The 20,435-nt window shown below is 37.0% G+C and overlaps 1 protein-coding gene across 2 annotated transcripts in view; it reads right to left on the bottom strand.

The window, feature by feature from the left end:
- Positions 1-20,435, bottom strand: part of LOC124606560 (tRNA (guanine(10)-N2)-methyltransferase homolog) — a 196,526-nt gene that overhangs the window by 9,657 nt on the left and 166,434 nt on the right. For both annotated transcript variants that reach the window (XM_047138554.1, XM_047138547.1), the window contains one exon: positions 13,102-13,228. In XM_047138554.1, coding sequence (XP_046994510.1) covers positions 13,102-13,228 — 127 coding nt within the window. The remainder of the gene's footprint in view (positions 1-13,101; positions 13,229-20,435) is intronic.

Genomic DNA, 20,435 nt, shown 5'->3' with positions numbered 1-20,435 from the left:
AGGATAGTAATGAAATTAGTGAGGTACACATGAACACAGTTGACAATTTGAATGATAAGGACGCCAGAATTTTAGTCAATGAGTTATTTGATCTTGATACATGTAAGAAAAACGAGAAGGAATTGACAGCAGGTAATCTTAACAGCATTAGGGGAGTAGAGGATGAAATGTCAGATAGTGAGCAATTTTTGTTTAACTTATGGGTTAACAGTTGTGCCATTAAGGATGATGAAAATTTCAGAAAGGTAACACTTGATATATTTGAAACTTTGTATCCAGACTGGTGGCATAGAATTAAGTATCACATTGCACAAATGTTAAGAGATAAATATAAAGGAGAGACACACAATAGCACAAATGAATGTAGTTGGATTAATGAAATATTCAGGAATAGTAATCAGGCCAAAGAAAATGCAATTAGGGTAATAACAGCATATAACTCTGGTAGTAATGATACAGGTAAGGACACTGGAAAGGGATATGGATTTAGTGAAATTGAAGATGACTTATTACCTGAGAATATTAACAAAAAATTTGACTTTGATGTAAGCAGTCCATTTATTGATGTACAGGTAGGATCATGGAAAGGAAAGTGTTTAGTGGACACAGGAAGTGAAGTATCTGGGATATCAGAATCATTAAGTAAAAAACTGAAAACTAATAAGGATTATGTTGAGTTACCTGTAGTAGGAATTAAAATAAGAGGTGCTACCGGGAAGCACAGTAAATCAATAAGGAGTCAGGCTTTTATTACTTTTGAAATTGAAGGAGTATCATGGTCACATGGGTGTCTCGTCATTCCTGATCTCACAGAGGATTTTATCCTAGGCATGTCTTGGATAACAAAAGTAAGTGCAGCATTTGATAGGGCAGGACAGAAATTAATGATGACTCTACCAAGTGGTGAAGTCATCATTACGAAACTTCTTACATCAAATGTGTTGTGTATGAATAAGACTGTGAAAAGTATTGAATTTACAAAAGAAGGCAAGTACATTGAAAGCCATGTCACAGATTTTGATACAGACAAGATAGAGTTTGAAAAGTTGGTAAATGAAAAAGTAGCCGAAGCTAGAGAACTAACTGAGAACCAAAAACAAGATTTGAAATTATTTTTGTGGGAATATAGTGATGTATTTAGCAATATACCAGGTACAGTAATTGGATACCAATGTACTTTACAGTTGAAGCCACATGAACCTTTCTTTACAAAACCATACAGTATTCCAATCTCTAAAAGGGTAGCAGTGAGAAAGAATTACAAAAGATGGAAGTGTGTGAAATCATTGAGAGGAGTATAAGCCCTTATAACAATCCCTTAGTCATTGTAAATAAACCTAATGGCCAAGTCAGATTAGTACTAGATTCCAGACAGTTGAATAAATGTTTATACAGAGAGACTGACCACCCAGAGAACATTGATGAGTTGTTATACAAATTTAAAAATATCCAAATTATGTCAAGCCTAGACCTAACTTCAGGTTTTCATCAAGTACCTCTTGCAATTAGTTCTAGAAAGTACACTGCTTTCTTATAGAATGGGAGATGTTACCAGTATTGTGTAGTGCCTTTCGGATTAAACTCATCAGTCGCCGAATTTATAAAGGTACTAGACTATGTACTTGGCCAAGAAGTTGTGTCAGAATTAACAATTTATGTAGACGATATATTAGTGTCAAATCAAAGTTGGGAGGATCATTTGAAGTTATTGAAAAAGGTGTGTGAGAAACTCAGAAGAGGTGGTATGACATTAAAACTGGAAAAATGTAAATTTGGTGTGTCAGAACTCAAATTTTTAAGTAATGTCATTACTAAGGAAGGGATAAGTGCAGATCCTGAGAAAATAAAATCTATCGTAAACTTTCCATCTCCTAGAAACCGAAAACAATTAAAATCTTTCTATGGACTCTGTGGATTCTATCGAAAACATATAAATGGACAATGCCTTAATGTGACCTGTTTAAGCAACTTACTTAGAAAAAATGCTACATGGAATTGGTCTGAAGAGTGTCAGAAAGCATTCAAAAAATTAAGAATGAACTTTGTAAGAACAGTCTTTTACACAGACCAGATTTTAGTTTGCCATTTTGTCTTCACACTGACAGTAGTGATTATGGACTAGGAGCAGAACTATTTCAGGAGAAAGTTGTGAATGGAAAAAATCTTCATTGTACCATTGCATTTGCCAGCAGAATGTTACTTAAACATGAGAGAATTTACACAGTCATAGAAAAAGAATTACTCGCAGTACGCTGGGCGTTTACAAAATTTAAAACATACCTGTTAGGACACAAGATAAAAGTGTATTCAGACCACAAAGCTTTAAGTTACTTGCAGGAGTGTAGACTATATCACAGTAGATTAACCAAGTGTGCAATGTTCATGCAACAGTTTGACTATGAAATTGTGTATATTAAGGGTTCAGAAAATGTAGTAGCTGATGCTTTATCCAGATTACCAGTAGGAGGAGATCAGGAAATGTTTGATCAAGAGGAAGAAAAGGAATTTAAAATAAGATACATGAAGGGATTCCAAGATGAAAAGCTCATAAGGACACTTTGCAATAGCATCAGGAGGAGACAAAATAACGATCCGAATTGGAAATTGGTTAAGGACTGTTTAGGCAAAAGAGGGTATGATAAACTTGACAAATACTATATGGTCTTTAAGGGAATACTCTTTAGAAGAACAGATTTGGACTCTGACAATTGGAAGCTGTGTTGGCCAGAGTGTGAGGCGGACAAGTTAATAAAGTACACCCATGAGAGTTATGGTCACTGTGGAATACAGAAATGTGTAAAAAAGTTACAAGAAAATATCTACTTTTACAACATGGTACAGAAGCTGAGGAACAAAATATCAACATGCGACAAATGTCAAAGAGTAAAAGTAAGCAACAGAACATGTCAGGGAGAAATGCAGAACATTATTCCAGATAAGCCATTAGATTTAGTAGCTGTAGACTTTTATGGTCCTTTACCTAAAAGAAAAGGTGGCCATTGTTCTATATTCGTCATGGTTGGTGTATTTTCCAAACTAATTAAACTTTATCCTATTCGAAAAGCTACAAGTAAAAAGATCATTACAAGGATTGAGAGCGATTACTTCAAGAGTGTAGGTAAACCTAAAGCTATACTATCTGACAATGGTTCACAATTTGTTTCAAAAAACTGGAAAGCATTCATGGAAAAAACTAACACAAAACACATCTTGATATCCGTGTACAACCCATCTTCAAACCCAGCAGATGGGTACATGAGAGAAATAGGGAGACTTTGTAGGATGTATTGTAGTCATAAACACCCTAGTTGGTCCGACCATGTAAACAACTTCGAGGATATCACGAACAGCTTGCAGCATAGCTCTACTGGGTTTTCACCATATGAAATTTTGTTTCATCTCAGACCAGCGAATCTTATTTCTGAATTAATAGACTTTCCACAATGTAGCTTAATATCAATGAAAGAACGTGAAAAGATTATCAAGAAAACCATGAAGAAACTAGGTGAAGCTGGGAAAAAAAAAACATGATACGAAAATAAAGGCTACCACATTCAGAGTAAGCGACCATGTCTTAGTGAAATCCCACGAACGATCGAAGTTACTAACAGCAGAACTCAAGAAGTTCTTTGATATTTTCATTGGGCCATTTGAGATTATTGAGAACCCCCACCCAAATGTGTACCGATTAGTATATCCCAAGTCGAGAAAGCTGTTTGGCCTTAGGAATGTTGTTTCTTTGAAGCCGTATATTGAGAAAAGAACAAATTGAGCCTACAAACATGCCTTTATCTGGAAAGAATTTTTTTTACTGGAAGAAAGAAAAAAAAATCAAAATGCTGTGAGATAAAGTCACAGGAACAAATTGCAGTCACCATACTACGCCATGTAATGTATCTCATGCAAAATGATGTTGTATCTGGACTTATTGTCACTTAATTCTATTATAAGATTAGATTTCATGATTCCTATGTGCTTGTTTAAGTAATTGTACAGTATTTAATGAATTGCAAAATATGTAAACTTGATAAATGAGGGATTTTATGTTACTGATGATGCTAGAAGACAAGACATGTCACCTGCCCCCACAGTTTGAGAATAGCAAATCTCATAATTTTTGAAATCTTGTTCATTCACTTAAATAGACTATAATGCTTATAAAAAATTGTTCTATAGTTAATAGACAATATTTTCTTGTATATGCAAGTGTGCTTTTGTTTTACATCATGCTCACCATGATAACTGTTTTTATTCAGCTGTGTTGATAACACAACACAGATACTTTATGTTGGCTTATTTTGCCTCTTAATTTTGATGTCACATAATCTATAAGGCTCATGAGAGAATAGTGTTGTTGAATTGAAATACTTTTGCAACCTCACTGATGATATAGGAGTTAGTGCTATTTTTATTCTAATATGAGGAAATGTTTTAACGTTAGTATTATTTTATAGTAAATTTCTGGGCAACAAATCTATATATGTATTTATGTAATTTATGTTGTGAGACAAAGGAGCAAGTCAATGGTCGATGAAGGAATAAACAGTTTACTACAGTTGTGAAAAAGAAAAGTTGTATACAAGCCAAGACAATGATGCAGTTTCTATATCGGACTGACAAGTGGACCACGGTACACTTGTAAGTCCTGGTGGGCTATTGTAATGTAATTAACTGTTGGAGATAAAGTTTATGTCATGCGAAAAGTGCGATGCCCACAGTAAAGAGTTAAGGTAACTTCATTATGTTGCCAGAAAATGTGTTTAATTTATTTAATTATGAATATTTTCTTTTATGATAAATAATGGATTCGTTTGAGATGTTAAATGTTGTATATTTATATGTATTTATTTATATGTATCTTTGGATTTTATTAAGATCAGTAGACCAAAGAATCTAGAATGCAGGAATGTCTGCAACTTCCGGGCACATGTTGGCTTGCCCGTCACTTCTTTGTCGGTTTTGGAGGGAGATGGACGTGTTTATGTGACTAGTACAGTATAATGCATTTAGCATATCAATGTTCATAGTGAAAATGTTGTAGTTACTAAATAAAAAGTACGAATAAATATAATTTTTAGCTGAAAGTATTTCGGATCCGGTAGTGTTTATTTCAAACAAGAAGAAAACCCAGGCCATGCTTGTTGGAGTAATTATTTTGCAGACAAAACTTTGAAAACCCCTAGACAAACGAGATCTGCAGTGTGTAATCTTTCAGCAGCTACTAATAAATAAGTCTTGCTGAAATTGTGCTGGAACTACTTGTATTATTCTCATTCAAAGACACATGGTGAGAGTGTGGTCCTACCACAATATACCGCAAAAGATTCCACAATTGTTCAGTTGTGAAGAAATGAGATAGGTAACAACCAGTACAGAGGGCACCATGAACTTGTAAGTCATTTGCAGCCTGGTGTCCGGATACTTTTGATCACATAGTGTATCTTTTAATATGGCTGTCAACCTACCTTAGAAACAAATGATTCAAGAAAATACTAGCAACAGTTATGCTAATGAGAAGAGACACACCTGTCTGTATGTGAGTCAACGTTAGTATAACAGTTGCTAGTGTGTTATCGAATCATCTGCTTCTGAAGTTGAACCAACAACCATATGGACGTCTGAGGACAGAGTTATACAAGGTGTTAGCTGAAGGACTGTGCGTGTGTGATTTTGTGTGGGTATTTTTTAAATTAATCCAAAATATTATGGATTTGCTTGTAAGGTACAACCAATGCATCAGACACTGTGGAGCAAGAAATATTGTTGTTGTGTAAGTGCAAGTGTTGTAATATTTGTGAGCATATTTTAATTTAAATCAGCTGATAACAGATTTTAATGGGAGCAGAAGAAAAAATTGTTGATCAAAGTAAAGACAATGTTTTCACTAACATATATTCTTATTTCCATCCATCTAGAAAATGTAATGCTATGTAATATGTATGACTTTGAACATACAAATTTTGAACTTCATGCCTCTCGCCAAGTTCTGGTTTTGCATACTGACTGAGCTGTGGCATTAATTTTGATTAGTTTACAACTTTTTTTTTACTAGTTTTATATAATAATAAGTATTTAAAGCTCATTCACCAGTAAAAGAATTAAGTGCCTTAAAACAATTTTTGCATTGGATGGCTTTTAATTTACCCTGCACATAAAAGTGTGAAACCATAAAAAGTTTAATTAATTGTAATCAACAATTCTACATTTTATACTTTCTTCTTTTCATCATTTCCAAATGATTTCCCCTTATAGAGAATTAGGATGACACTGTAGACAAAAAATGTCTGTTTTGGTCACTTTAATATAGTTTATACCTTCATTTTTGTTTAATTGAGAAGGTGACTGGTCAGCTGAGCTACAATCAGTCAGCCTCTACTATAAGCTGCTGTACAGGTCCAGCGATTGAAACCAAGTTTCGGCAAGCTGAGATACAGCAATGAATCTGCCAAATTCTTGAGTGTGTGGACATGCAAAAGTTTGTTTCGTTGTATTTTATTTTGTATTATGGCTTGTCATTGCTCATAAGTAGTGCTCAGAAGTAAGTCAAGCTGAATAGCCTGCTGCATGCTCCGTTATTTTGAGATTTGTAAGAAATTATTTTTTTGTCAGTGCATCACACAGTTTTAGGAGTTTTGTTAAATAGAAATGAATGACTAAATTGGAAAAAAGTTTTACAAGGCTTCATCAGGTTATGGAAAATAAAAGTGTAAGGCTGAAAAAGACAATGCTGTAAAGACGGGACAGATCTTGCCCTTTGTGCCCCTCACTAAAAAAGCAGTGTCGGGGGAATCAGAATGATGGGGAGAAGACATCGAGGCTTCCTTAATTGATAGTGAACAGGATTATGATCCTCTGAGTCAAAGTACATCATTAGTTACACAGTTCTACTTATAACTGATTAAGGTTGCTGTGGTGTAGATACTTAAGTACAATGCTTTGTGCAAAAATTAGTGCCATTTTTCAAAATTTTGAGTATGTTGATATGCAAGGAAAACATTGTTTGGAAGCAACTGCAGCATCGGCAGCGCAGAGATGGGACCACATTGATCAAAAGAGAGATGTCAGTATGGGTGACATTTGAGTCAAGGAGGAGTGCATGGAAAAAAAAAGTGAAAGTAATAGTATTACAGCAACTGACAGTGACTGACAAAATCATTCAAGGAACTGAACATGTTTTAATGGCTAGACTGACTGGAAATGAAAAGCTTTAAGATTTAGGTAACGGTCTGTGGAGAGAGAAAAAAGCATTTCAGCAGTTTATAGGTGGAAACGTTGTTAGGTGAGGTGAGGGCCTGAGCAAACACCAAAAAGACTGCCACAGGACCGAAATGTAATCAAATATCCCTTCAAATCTGTTTCTTTAGTCTCTGTCTCCCTTCATCCACAGACTCTACTGGACACATTTGTGCTAACCAACCACTGAGTCATCCTCCACCAGTGACATCATTGTTTGTGGTATGGAGGAGTGGTGTGGGGTGAGCACACTGCTCTCCTGGCCACTGTCAATTTTCATGACCTGGTGCTGCCACTACTCACTGACATAGCTCCTCAACTGACATTATTTGGCTGATTGCTCCCCATTCCAGTCCTCACTCCAAGGAACAATTCCTGGAAATACTGGAAACTGAACCCATGTCCTTTGCACGGGAATCAACCATGTTAACCATTCAGATGTTCAGGTGACTCAAATGTGTTTAGCGCATCTTAAAGAATGGGAAAATTTCAAAAAGGGACTGGCTTGTTTGGAGTAAAGAAAAGCAAGTATTGTACTATTTTGTTTGCCGATAGTTTTTGGGATGCACGGACACCTCTAAGTCTGATTTGACTCTAGGCTGCAGCTGGTGATTATCAAGAGGCTGGAAAAAGTTAAAGAAAAAATGAGTATATTAACGCAGTGCTGATTACAAAACTTCATACTTAGAATGGCACAAGTTAGAAAATGGGCTAAATGGTAGTTCTGTTATAGAAAATCTTTTAGACCAAAACATTTTACGAGGAGAGCAGTATTAGACTGAAGTATAGCATTGCATAATCAAACCGATTCTTTTTCTCATGGAGGAGACTAAGCTTTCATGATGATACACTGGTTTTTAGGTTGTACCACTGATAATCCTATGCCATGTGGTACATGAACAATAAGTAGACACAAGTTTTTTAATGTGAATAAAGAGAAAAAATCTCGTGCATATTGTATGACTATATGATATAGTAAAAATGTGCATCATTTCTTATATTTCATGTTATGAGTGTGGGGTGTGGCAGTGGTGAAAGGCACAATGTTTCAGTCAAGATACTGCCATCATCACTGGGCTACAGTGGCATCGAATTGATGGTCATTTTCCAAAGAAGACATCCTGAAGCAACTCTCCAGACCCAGCATTAATAATGATAACAAATGAAAAAAATGTACTTTCAACGGTAAAAAATTAAAGCAGGTCTTCAGTTCACATTCTGCTTTGGCTGTGATTTGTTGGAAGCTATCAATGAATTTTGTTGGTGTTTGAGATGAAGCTATATTATCAGAGTGTAAAGCTCATAAACATTCAAAAAGTGATTTTGAAGACTTTAAATTCTATCTGAATTTAAAGAAAAAGTCCTTTGAGATCGAGTGAAGTTTTTCTAAGATGAAGTGTCATTTAGTGTATGTATCTCAAGAACTGGTACGAGATAATAATACCTCTGAATTACTGAAATTATGCTACTGAGTAAAAGTGTTATTAAAGATAATTTTCCAAGGCTAGACTAACAATACTTCAGCTTTTAAATGAAGAAATGAGAATTTAAATGTGAGAAAGAATTCAAGTGACAGTTGAGAAATAATAAGACACAGATTACCTTTGTGACTAAGTGAAGCTTAAGGAAGCAACAGTACTAATAGATTATGACAGTTTCAATATAAATGGTGAATGTCTTGTAGTGTTTCGAGAATTTCGACGTAAATTCTAGAACCACTTGGCCTTCTACCGTCTCGAACACATGATATTTTAGATGTGAGAGTTGGATGACAGAATCCTACCTACTGCGCGTCGCATGTTTGTGTGTGCAGGTTTGAAGTTTGACGTGAGAAGACTATAGACACGGCGGTCAAACGGCACCAACAATTACTTGTCAGTCGATCCATGGAAGTCGTGGTGAAAGAGCAAGGAAGAACTATGGAACTTCTGGGTTATTCCGTGTCAGTTGTATCAATGACCATTGTTATAAATAACACAAACATTTGAGATCCGGAATTCAGAAAAAAACTCGTATCTTGGACTTGCTGGAGGCAAGACGTATTTTACGATTTGTTTGTAATAGAGGTGTGGTTGTTAAGCTAACTCTTTTCTACAATGTATTTAAATCTGTTTCTAATGTGAGGCGATATGAGTGACTTACAAGAAGTCAAATGTTTATATGCAAAGTGTGAATTTTGTTCTTTATGAAGCTCAAATATACCGATAGTTGTTGAAAAGTATTCACACACTCTTAGCCGTCCAAATCGTTAGAGTGCGGTGACCAGTGTGAAAGGACAGAAGAAAACAGGAATTTTGAGACGAAAACAAGATAAGAAGATATCACATGTTGCCATAGCAGATATCACATGTGACCATAGCAACCGAGCATAGTGAGACAAAAGAATCATTCCAAGAAATTGAATTAAGCTCAAAGTATCAGATGGACAAAATTTGTATATGTAAAAAAGGAGAAGACGTAAGAAAGTCACAACATTGAAAACCAGAGAGAAGATTTCGATGTATTAGACTAAGAAGAGATACACCTAGAAAGATTTGACCAAGAAGATCCAGTGCGGGGAGGATACAGCTCACACACACATCGCGGGGACGCAGATGCGGTAACCAACCTACACCGACCGCCGCCTGCACCAGCTTCTGTTCACTGGTGCTGACCTGCCGCCACATCTGCCTACCTACACAGTGAGAATTCTACACCGGGTGAGCGTGAAATAAAAACTTTATTACTCTAATAAGAAGTGTTACAAAATACTGTGGGCTGAACTTTTACTGTGTAATTGGTATAATTGAAATTAGTATTAAACACTCACAAGAGCTAAAGCCAATAGAAGCATGGATAGTATACAAGAAGAAGGAGAAACTTCAGAACCAGCCATGGCTATGAAAAGTACCAAAGGAGGGCCTGACTGGTCTGAGTTAGTAAGTCTAATTAAAGTGCAGAGTATACAATCAGGCTTGATGAATTCTCAATCAGAAGATCAAAGTCTTAAATTAGACTCAGTAAATACCCAATGATTAATGGAAAATCTCATATAAAGATGTGAAACAAATACTAACAAAGAGATAGAGGGGCTGGCCAGTACTTACCTCAGCTCAGTACAGCCGATAGATACACAAAACAGAACAGAAAATTTACGTTCCTAGCTTTCGGAACTTTGTTCCTTCGTCAGGGAGGAGAGAAGGGAAAGAAAGGGAAGAAGGGAAAGTGGATTCAGTTACTCACAACCCAGGTTATGAAGCAACAGGGAAAGGTAAACAGGGAGGGTAGCAAGGATGCAAGGATGGAGGCATGGTTGTCAGAGGGAAGCCAAAGAGAAGCCAAAGATATTCTACTGTAGGTACTGTGCCAGCTTCAAACCAAAGACGATGCATATAGAAGTAAAGAGGTATATAGTATAAAGATAAACACAACTATGTAGGATGAAAAGATGCGTGAATGGCTAAAGAGGAAAGGGAAAGAGGAGAAGACTGAAGAGTAAGTGGGAGTGAGGTTGGTTAACGTAGGTTCAGTCCAGGGAGATGGCGGGATGAAAGGATGTGTTGGAGTGCAAGTTCCCATCTCCGCAGTTCCGAGGGACTGGTGTTGGGTGGGAGAAGCCAAATGGCACGTACGGTGTAGCAGGTTCCTAGGTCCGTAGAATTATGCTGGAGGGCAAGCTCTGCTAGTGGATATTGGACATCTCCTAGGCGGACAGTTCGTCTGTGTCCGTTCATGCGCTCAGCCAGTTTAGTTGTTGTCATACCGATGTAAAACGCTGTGCAGTGCAGGCATGTCAGCTGATAAATGACATGTGTTGTTTCACATGTGACCCTGCCTTGAATTGTGTATGTTTTACCAGTAGCGGGGCTGGAGCAGGTGATTGTGGGGGGATGCATGGGGCAGGTTTTGCAGTGGGGTCGGTTACAGGGGTAGGAACCTCTGGGTAGAGAAGGTAGTCTGGGAATATTGTAGGGTTTGACAAGGATGTAACAGAGGTTAGGGGGGCGACGAAAGGCAACTCTGGGTGGTGTAGGGAGAATTTTGTCAAGGGATGATCTCATTTCAGGGCTTGACTTGAGAAATTCATATCCCTGGCGGAGTAATTTGTTGATGTATTCGAGGCCAGGATAATATTGGGTGACAAGGTGGATGCTTCTTTGTGGTCTGGGGGTAGGAACATTGTTGTTGGATGGGGAGGAATGTATTGCTCGGGAGATCTGTTTGTGGACAAGGTCTGTAGGATAGTTGCGGGAGAGGAAAGCACTGCGGCACCGGGGACTTGGTTAACACAGCTGGCATGCTGCTCAGACTGGCCCGATTGGCCGATGCCAACTTCCGTTAGCTTCGCGAACTACGTTACGCCAAACTCTACGCTCCGGCTCACCCTCGCCTTCCTAGGCATGGCTATGTGACCCCTTTTGAACATTATTTTGCCAATAAATAGCCTTTGTCTGAAAATTATCCTATTCATTCCATAACGCCCACCGCCTTCCCATACGCATATCCTGTACACACGTCAGCAAACAAATAACATTCTTGTGCAATGCATTGATGGGGTGTTGTAATTCTGTGTGAAGCAGTTGTGGTTTGCAGATTTTCCTTGCTCTATCGGCCAACATTTTCATGATGCCTCTCTTTTGTTGTGAATGGTGGTTCGAATCCCAGTGTAGGTAAAGGTCTATGTGCGTGGGTTTTCGGTAAACCATGTGGCTCAAGCCACCATCTTTGTTCCTGAAAACTAGCACATCAAGAAAATTCATTCTTCTGCCTGCCTCCTCTTCCATGGTGAACTAAATCTTCCGATTGATCCCATTGAGATGTTTGTGAAAACAATCCAGTTCCTGCCTGCCATGCTACCACACAACAAAGCGTATCATCCACATACCAAAACCAAATATTTGGTTTCTTGTTTGCAGTTTCCAGTGCCTGTTCCCAAATTTTTTCCATAAAAAAGTTCGCTATAATCGGGCTTAAGGGGCTCCCATAGCGACACTGTCTGTCTGTTCATAGAACTCATCATTCCATTTATAAATATACTTGTGAGGCAATATTTAAACAGTTCTGCAACATTTGGAGGAAAAATCCGATTCAACACTTCATTGAGTGGAACCATAGCGAATAGCAATACCACATCAAAACTAACTAATATGTCCTCCGGCTGAATCACTATGCCATTTAATTTACTGATAAAGTGTGCTAAATTCTTGATATATGAATCTCATTGGCCCACATATGGTCATAATAATGTTGTCCATAACTTGGCGATCAAATTGAAGAGCGAACCAATAGCACTCACTATAAGCCTTAGAGGAACATGTTCTGAATTGAACAGACTTTTCTGAACGCTCTTTTTGATAGAGGACTTCTTTATCATGAGAAGTTACTGCCATTATTAATACATTTAAAATTACAAAGAAATTAATTTCGGGGGCAAAATTCTCAGTGCTCCTAATAGTTGCATATGCATAACTTTTTAAGCTTTAGTTCCTTCCTGGGGGATGAAGGGAGATAGGTTGAGGGAGATTGGAAAGCAGGGGAAGGTAACTCAGATTCCAGGTTTAGAGAAACCAAACTGTTATGAGGACAATATGAGATAAAGGAGAAAGGATCAAAGAGATTGACTGTTATGGTCAAAGACACTGGAAAGAACTGTGCCAACTTCAGTCCAGGGAAGATTAGGGCAAAGTGAACAATAAAGATGCAGTAAAAGGAAGAGACAAAAAAAGAAGTGTTTCACAACACACATAGCAATTATGTCACAGATGGGTTTCAGATTTGCACAGCTCAGAGTACAATATAAATGTGACACAATTAAACTTTACATGAGTATCAATACTTATCTTTCGAAATATTAATCTATACTTAGAATAAATGTGTAACTGTACTTACTACTTTCTCTGCTACTTTCTTAAATGTTAATAGCCTTCTGCTTGTATACACACTCAGTATTTGTTCAGAATTAGCAATTAACTCAAGTTGAGGATGTGTTGGTAATTTTTCTTCAGAGTATTCACTTCTGAAAAATAAGAACATAGTGTGCTATTGAAACTTCTCACAGAAACAAAGATAAGTTTAGATTATAGAACCAAATTCAAAAGTCTTCACTGACATATATGAACAGAACTCAGATGAAAATAAGCCCTGCTTCCTGAACACAAAAAAATCTCTCTATCTCGTAATATTTTGTAAAAAAGAAATCTAAGGTAGTGAACTGTGAACAAGCAAAGTTCAAAGCTATTCTATCTCCTCTAGATTGGAAATTGTTCTATCTGCCATATTTTGTAACGAACTGCTTGGAAAATTTCCTTTGATTCCTTTCTGGTTGCCACAAAATAGTATGCTGGAGTCGGACATGACAAAGTGCCACCTCAGGTAGTGCTGAATCCAGTTTCCTGATGTTGGCAAACAGTTACAGATTTAATTGGTGTTCCACAGTTTTCTGCAAAATATTTCCATAATTTGGTGACACCCCTGTTTCAGTACAGTTAGTCTACTACATATGTTTACCATAAATTCTCCAGATGGTTTCCCATAATGGTGTTGACCTAGTGGAATGTACGATTAAATTCAGAAACACACACCAAAAGCTCTTCTTACTCTCTTCAAATGTTTATATGGCCTCGCTTTGTAGTAGAATATGATCATGCAGCAGTGCTAAGTGAATATTTCTACCAGTGTTGAGCAGGCACTAAAACATAGTAAGTCTTTTCTATGATTTTCTTGTCTTTTGTTAACATACACTTTGACTTGTTCCATATCCCTGAATGTTCACTTTCTTGATGGGATTGATAGAACATGATGACCAAATGAACTACTTTATGCCTGGAGACATCAAATGATTAAACACTGTAACCAGAAGGGTTTGCAAATAGAGCCACCCTGCATTTGATCCTATCTCCAGTAAAGTCATCCTGGCAGTGGATATAACTTCTTAACATAAGGTAAGCAGGAAGTGCAAAGTATGTTAGTTGCAGTGCAGTAAAAGGGCCATCCTGGCAGTGAGGCTTTTACCTTTCCCAGACCTTTTTCCTGTGTTTCACTCAAGAACCTGTAATGACTAGATAAGAGGTAAAGAAACTTGGTTTTCTCTGGCAGATTTCAACTTCTGTAAGTTGTTACCTCATTTGTCAAACAGAATCATGGTGGTGTCATTATATGACTTTGGGATAGTCTTTTGTTTTCTTAAAGTATGCTCATTTTGAGATCAACTATTTTTACACACTGTTTGGTTTTCTTGTCTGATTTCTTGGATGAATCATCATCTTGCACATCTGCCACCACTGCTAACTGATCACAGGTGACTGAAGATTTTAAAACTGGTTTGTCTTACAGTTGCAGCTATGATGCACACATCACTTGCCCCTGTAAATTTACGTGTGAGATCTTCACATCACAGCAAAACAATTACAGACAATTTGCATTTATAACGAGATATACTTTTCAACAACTTCATTTCATTGATTTATTTCTCCACCTGTTACGAGATGGCACTCCAGTAGTTACAGGCAACTGGAGAACATGGCATTCTTATGTGAAACATCTTGTAGAAGTGTACTTTGAGGCACACGAAGCATACTGCAATGAATTATAGGTACGTAGTGTGATGGATAACACAAATTCCGTTGCCTTCTGAAGCTGCAGCTCAGCATTTGGTGTGTTCCTGTCATGATTTGATAGTCCCCAGTGCCATTCAAATTTTAGAAGCAATGTGGGGAAGCAGTTTCTATAAGAAGTGCCTCATTTCCAGTATTTTTTCCATGCAGATCAGTATTTATGCACACCAAATAATATTTTTAATATTAACACAGACCGATATTTTTTAAACAGGCTTTCTTCACATTCCATAATAGAACATTCTGTCAAACAATTTGTGTTCCATTACTTCTGTTTTGTCATTTTAGACTACTAATTTTCTGATAGACTAATCACATGAGCACATTTGCAGGATTGGCATTTGTAGTACCTAGTGGCCATACAGACCAATGGGGGAGGGGGTGGGGGGGAATATTGGGTGCCATTTCATTCCAAATGTATTTCAGCTCATGTACAACTGAGCAAGCCTGAGAGTACCTGTGCTACTCACAAATCACTGGTACGTTGTAGTGTGGGATGGTAGAATCCTACCTACTGCGTGTCACATGTTTGTGTGTGCAGGTTTAAAATCAGTTGTGGGAAGAAAGTAGATGCGGCGGTCCATAGATGTGTTAGTGAGTGTGTAAGGAAGAACCCTGGAGTTTATATGCAGCTCTGTGCTTATTGTGTCATTGACTATTGTTATTAAAACAAGATCAGTTGAAAAAGTACTCTTGTAGACTCTTGACGCAACCTTGTTAGAGGCAAGAATACTTTGAAAGAGAGTATAGGTAAGCAGAATGAATTAATGCCAGTCATTCAGTCGCAGATTACAGGTGTCTTATGATGGGTAGATAATGTAGCAAACTCTGACATTATAAATGTAATTAGTTTGGAGGAACAATTTGGAGAAATTAGAGATCGAAAGATTACTGAGAGAATAACATCCGAATGTGTATCGCCTATTCCTTCTTCCGAACTCAATGATACCAGGAAGGGTGTAGATGACCTGTTGAGAGAAATTAAGCTTATCCAAGATAAAGTAGAAAAAAGGGTAGCGTCACCTAATGTTGTATTAACTAGTGAAGTGGTGACTGATTTGCAATGGGGAGCTAATTCAGGGTTATCTAGACAATTCCCTAAATTTAAACCAGACAGAGAGGTATATCTGACCCATTTCTTAAAAAGATTTAGCCAAGCTTTACCAAAAAATTTGGAAGATACCAAGAAAATCGAATTTGCTGTGGGGTACCTTCTACGGGAAGCCTCAGAATGAGGAACAGTAAATACTGAAAATTTTTCCTCTTGGGGAGACTTTCAAAAGAAATTTAAAAAGAAGTTAACATCAGATCTATGGGACCCAAAATATTGTAATATTACTTGGGGTACCATGAGGAAATATTTCGATTGGCTATTAACACAAGAGAGGAGAGAAAAAAAAAGTAGGATGAAATACAATGTAAAGGATGAAAAATTGTATATCCCCCACAGACGTTAACATTCTGAGCTAATGGGCGGAGTAATGACTGTCGGATCCCGAGTTGTCTTTGGTGTTTCTTCCAAAATAGTTTTCTGCACCGAATTCTTTTAAAATCTTAAACTATTCTGTCATCTACCCCCGGGGACGTTAACATTCTAAGTTAACGGGCTGAGTAACGACCGTCGGATCCCAAATTGTTTTTGGTGTTTTTTTTTTTTTTCAAATAGTTTCCTGCACTGAATTCCTTTAAGATATAGAACAAGTCTGCAATCTTATTGCTTAGAAAACCAGATATGACTGTAAAATAGAGAACAACTTAAGAGAATCACAGAAGAAAAGTGATATCTAGACGAAATAAACTAAATAGAGTATTATATTTCTGGAAAATATAATAAGATGTGACTAGATGAACAACTGTTATACCGTAGTGAGATATTCTATTTTTTACAGAGTATTTTGAACCTTTTATGAGATGTGATATAGATGGGAGGGTTTTGTATAAAGTTTGAAAGGGGTAGGTATTGTAGCTAAAAGTATGATTTGCAAGAATAGATAAATCATGATTAACACAGAACACACATCATACCTTTCAAACAACCCTCACAAACAAGTGTGCCTGATTTTTCATCATTTGCCATTTCCATAGGGTTGCTAGGATTTCCTTCTGGGACCTCAAAAGGTGAAGGTAGGACAAGTCCATTCTGTAGGAGACGATTTAACACCAAACCACCTTCGGCGTCTCACTCAAGTACCTGAGGGGGTAGGGATCCTATGGAAGCGGGGTGGGAAGGGTTTCCTGTCTTTGGTGCTATCTTCTTTCTCTTCTTCGATCCTAGCATCCATATCTATTTTTTCTTTTATTACTTGTCATTTGAGGACCTGTCTATTTTTTCCCTCTTTTCATATTCACAAACTTCTATCGTTGAAGTCCTTCCTTATTTCCGTGTTTACTAGAAATCTAAATCTTATCTTTAGATAAGAAGGCCGAAAAGACAGACTACACGAATGCACATCAACATATACACAGATATACACTTCTACACAAGCATTAAATTATGTAAGACAAAGCCTGTCACGATGTGAGAGCTGCCAGGTGAGGGGGAAAATGTGTGTACATATAGAAATATGCACCTATATATAGGAAGCTATGATGGTTCTACATCGAATGTACATAAGAAGAGGTGCACATAGACAAAGAACAATGAACTCATGGGCAAGGAGAGACAAAAACATATAAGTTTATGGAACAAAAATACTACATAACGAACAACTATAAAGTAGTAATGAGTAATGGATAAATAAGAAAGAGGCAGGAGCAAAGAGAGAAAACAGTATGAAAGGAATTAGTCATGTTGATCATTAAGAAATGACAGTGTAATAAGTACTCTGATGAACTGAAGGATAGTGGGACGTAAATAGTATATGTAGACATAGTATCTATTGAAAACATAGAAGTCGATAAGTAGAGGAGGACTCTAGGGAGTAAATGATATATTAAAGAATGAATGAAAAGTTTAAGTAGATTTCTATCTTTACTAGAAGATACTTAATTATGATATACATAGAAATGTATACTAGGGTAATGAACCATGAGGCCTACTCAGAAAGGATAAGGGGGCGTACCTAGCATTCACTAAGTACAAAGGGCAGGCATACCTAGGTGGAGATAAAACGATCTGTGGGCTAAAAAATAGGGCTGTTTTGTAAGGGGCGTACCTACCAGAAGGAAAGAGGAAGTGCTCTCACAAGGTCAACCCACAAGCAAGGAATAGGTGCTGATCCTAGGAGAAGGGGACAGTATTGTGACAAAAGTTCAAAAATTTTATAGGGATTATTCTGGGAAGTGTGAATTCTATGAACGACTAGCATTATTATGTTTCGTGGAAGTAAATGAGTGTCAAAAGAACACTTTTATTTCATCCAGAGTTCTTCCAAGCTACAAATAATGAAAATAGTACATGCTAGCATAAAGGCAGTACAAAAGATAAGAATAGAAAATAGATTACCCATATGTCACAAACACCTGAAGTTTACGATTGGAAAAAAAGGGAATAAAGAAGAGAAAAAGAGTCCTCACAATTCCTAAATACTAATAAAGCTGACTAAAACCATGAGTAAATGCTCATGTCTCAACAACAAAGTAAAATAAGAAAAGAGTGGAGAAACAATAAGCGAAAGATTGTTCAAGAGAGGACAGAGAATTGTTATGGAAAGTAAAGATATGTATATAAACATATGTAAGAAATGTATACTGTTAAGATAAGAAATGTTATTATGAGTGATATTATTTGCATAATGATTATGTATAAAATATTGCGTGTTCGATCTGGAGGGGGCGGGATTGTCTCAAACACATGATATTCTGGATATGAGTGTGGGATGGTAGAATCATACCTACTGCGTGTCACATGTTTGTGTGTGCAGGTTTAAAATCAGCTGTGGGAAGAAAGTAGATGCGGCGGTCAGACAGTACTGACAAGTTCTCGTCGGGCAATCCATAAATGTTTTAGTGAGTGTGTAAGGAAGAACCATGGAGTTTATAAGCAGCTCTGTGCTTATTGTGTCATTGACTATTTTTATTAAAACAAGATCAGTTGAAAAAGTACTCTTGTAGACTCTTGACGCAACCTTGTTAGAGGCAAGACTCATTCTATGATTCATGTTAAGAAAGGTCATGGAATCCAAGCCAACTTTCTTTCAACTGTAATTCAATTTGTTTCTAACATCCGACTGTACAAGAGACTTACAGGAAGTTACATATTTATGTGGAAAGTGAGGTTTTTATTGTGTATGGAGGTCAAATACATTGTCAGTTGATGCAAAGTAAAGTTTGTATGGCTATTTATTTCATAAGTAGAAAGAGTCTAAAAATTCCTGTACCTAGTGTTATTCGACGGAGAAGAAGTCAAGAGGGTTTCCAGCAGCTGGCTATTCACTAAAGAAGAGTGGCTGCAAATTCCAAGTAAGTCACCTCGTAAAGAAGTGGAAGGTGATTTGGGGGAATAAGCCAATATAACTCAGATCCACACTCATACTTTAAGTCATCGGAACGTTAGAACATCCCAGTAATAATGAAACAATCCAACTAAGTTTTACTGGCACATTTTACATGCAGCATGAAATATTTATATTATTTTGTGTAGAGAGAAAGGAACTGCTTTCCTAATGGGAAAGATTCATTTTTTATAATTATCTTTAAAGTTGGATTTAACACACCTTGCTGTATTTTCACATGTTGTGTGGCTGGGATAACGGGACCCAATAAAGATTACCTTTTCGAAGTTTTCATTTTCCGTGGCATATTATGATGTAGTTATAATAATGAGTTTATGGCATGTGCTGTTCTAATGAACAACAATTGGACTTTTTAGTTATGCTTTCTTCTATTCTACTGCTGATTAATATTTGCACACAGGTTTTTAAATAACTCATTGTTGAGGTCTTCATTCAAGAGATTGGTTTGATGCAGCTCTTCATGCTATCCTATCCTGTGCAAGCTTCTTCATCTCTGAAGTAACTACTCCAACATACATCCTTTTGAATCTACTTACTGTATTCATCTCTTGGTCTCTCTCAATGATTCTTACCCCCACCACACTTCCCTCCAATTGGTGATGTCTTAGACTATGTTCAATCAATCAATCCCTTCTTCTAGTCAGTTTTTTGTGCAACAAATTTCTTTTCTTCTCAATTCTATTCAGTACCTCCTCATTGGTTATATGATATATGTATCTAATCTTCAGCATTCTTCTGTACAAACACATTTCAAAAGCTTCTATTCTCTTTTTGTCTAAACTTTGTATCATCCCCATTTCACTTTCACACATTGCTACACTCCATACTAATACTTCCAGAAAAGAACATACATCTATATTCAATGTTAACAGATTTCTCTCGTTCAGAAATGATTTCTTGTCGCTGCCAGTCTAAATTTTATATCCTCTCTGCTTTGGCCATCATCAGTCATTTTACAACTCAAATAGCAAAACTCACCTACTACTTAAAGTGTCTTATTTTCTAATCTAATTTCCTCAGCATCACCTGATTTAATGTGACTACATTCTATTTTCCTTGTTTCTCTTTTGTTGATGTTCATCCTATATCCTCCTTTCAAGACTGTCCATTCGATTGAACTACCCTTCCAAGTGCTTTGCTGTCTCTGACTCAAACA

Source organism: Schistocerca americana, chromosome 1, assembly GCF_021461395.2.
Source record: "Schistocerca americana isolate TAMUIC-IGC-003095 chromosome 1, iqSchAmer2.1, whole genome shotgun sequence".
NCBI lineage: Eukaryota > Metazoa > Arthropoda > Insecta > Orthoptera > Acrididae > Schistocerca > Schistocerca americana.
This window is presented reverse-complemented; position numbering and strand designations above follow the sequence as displayed.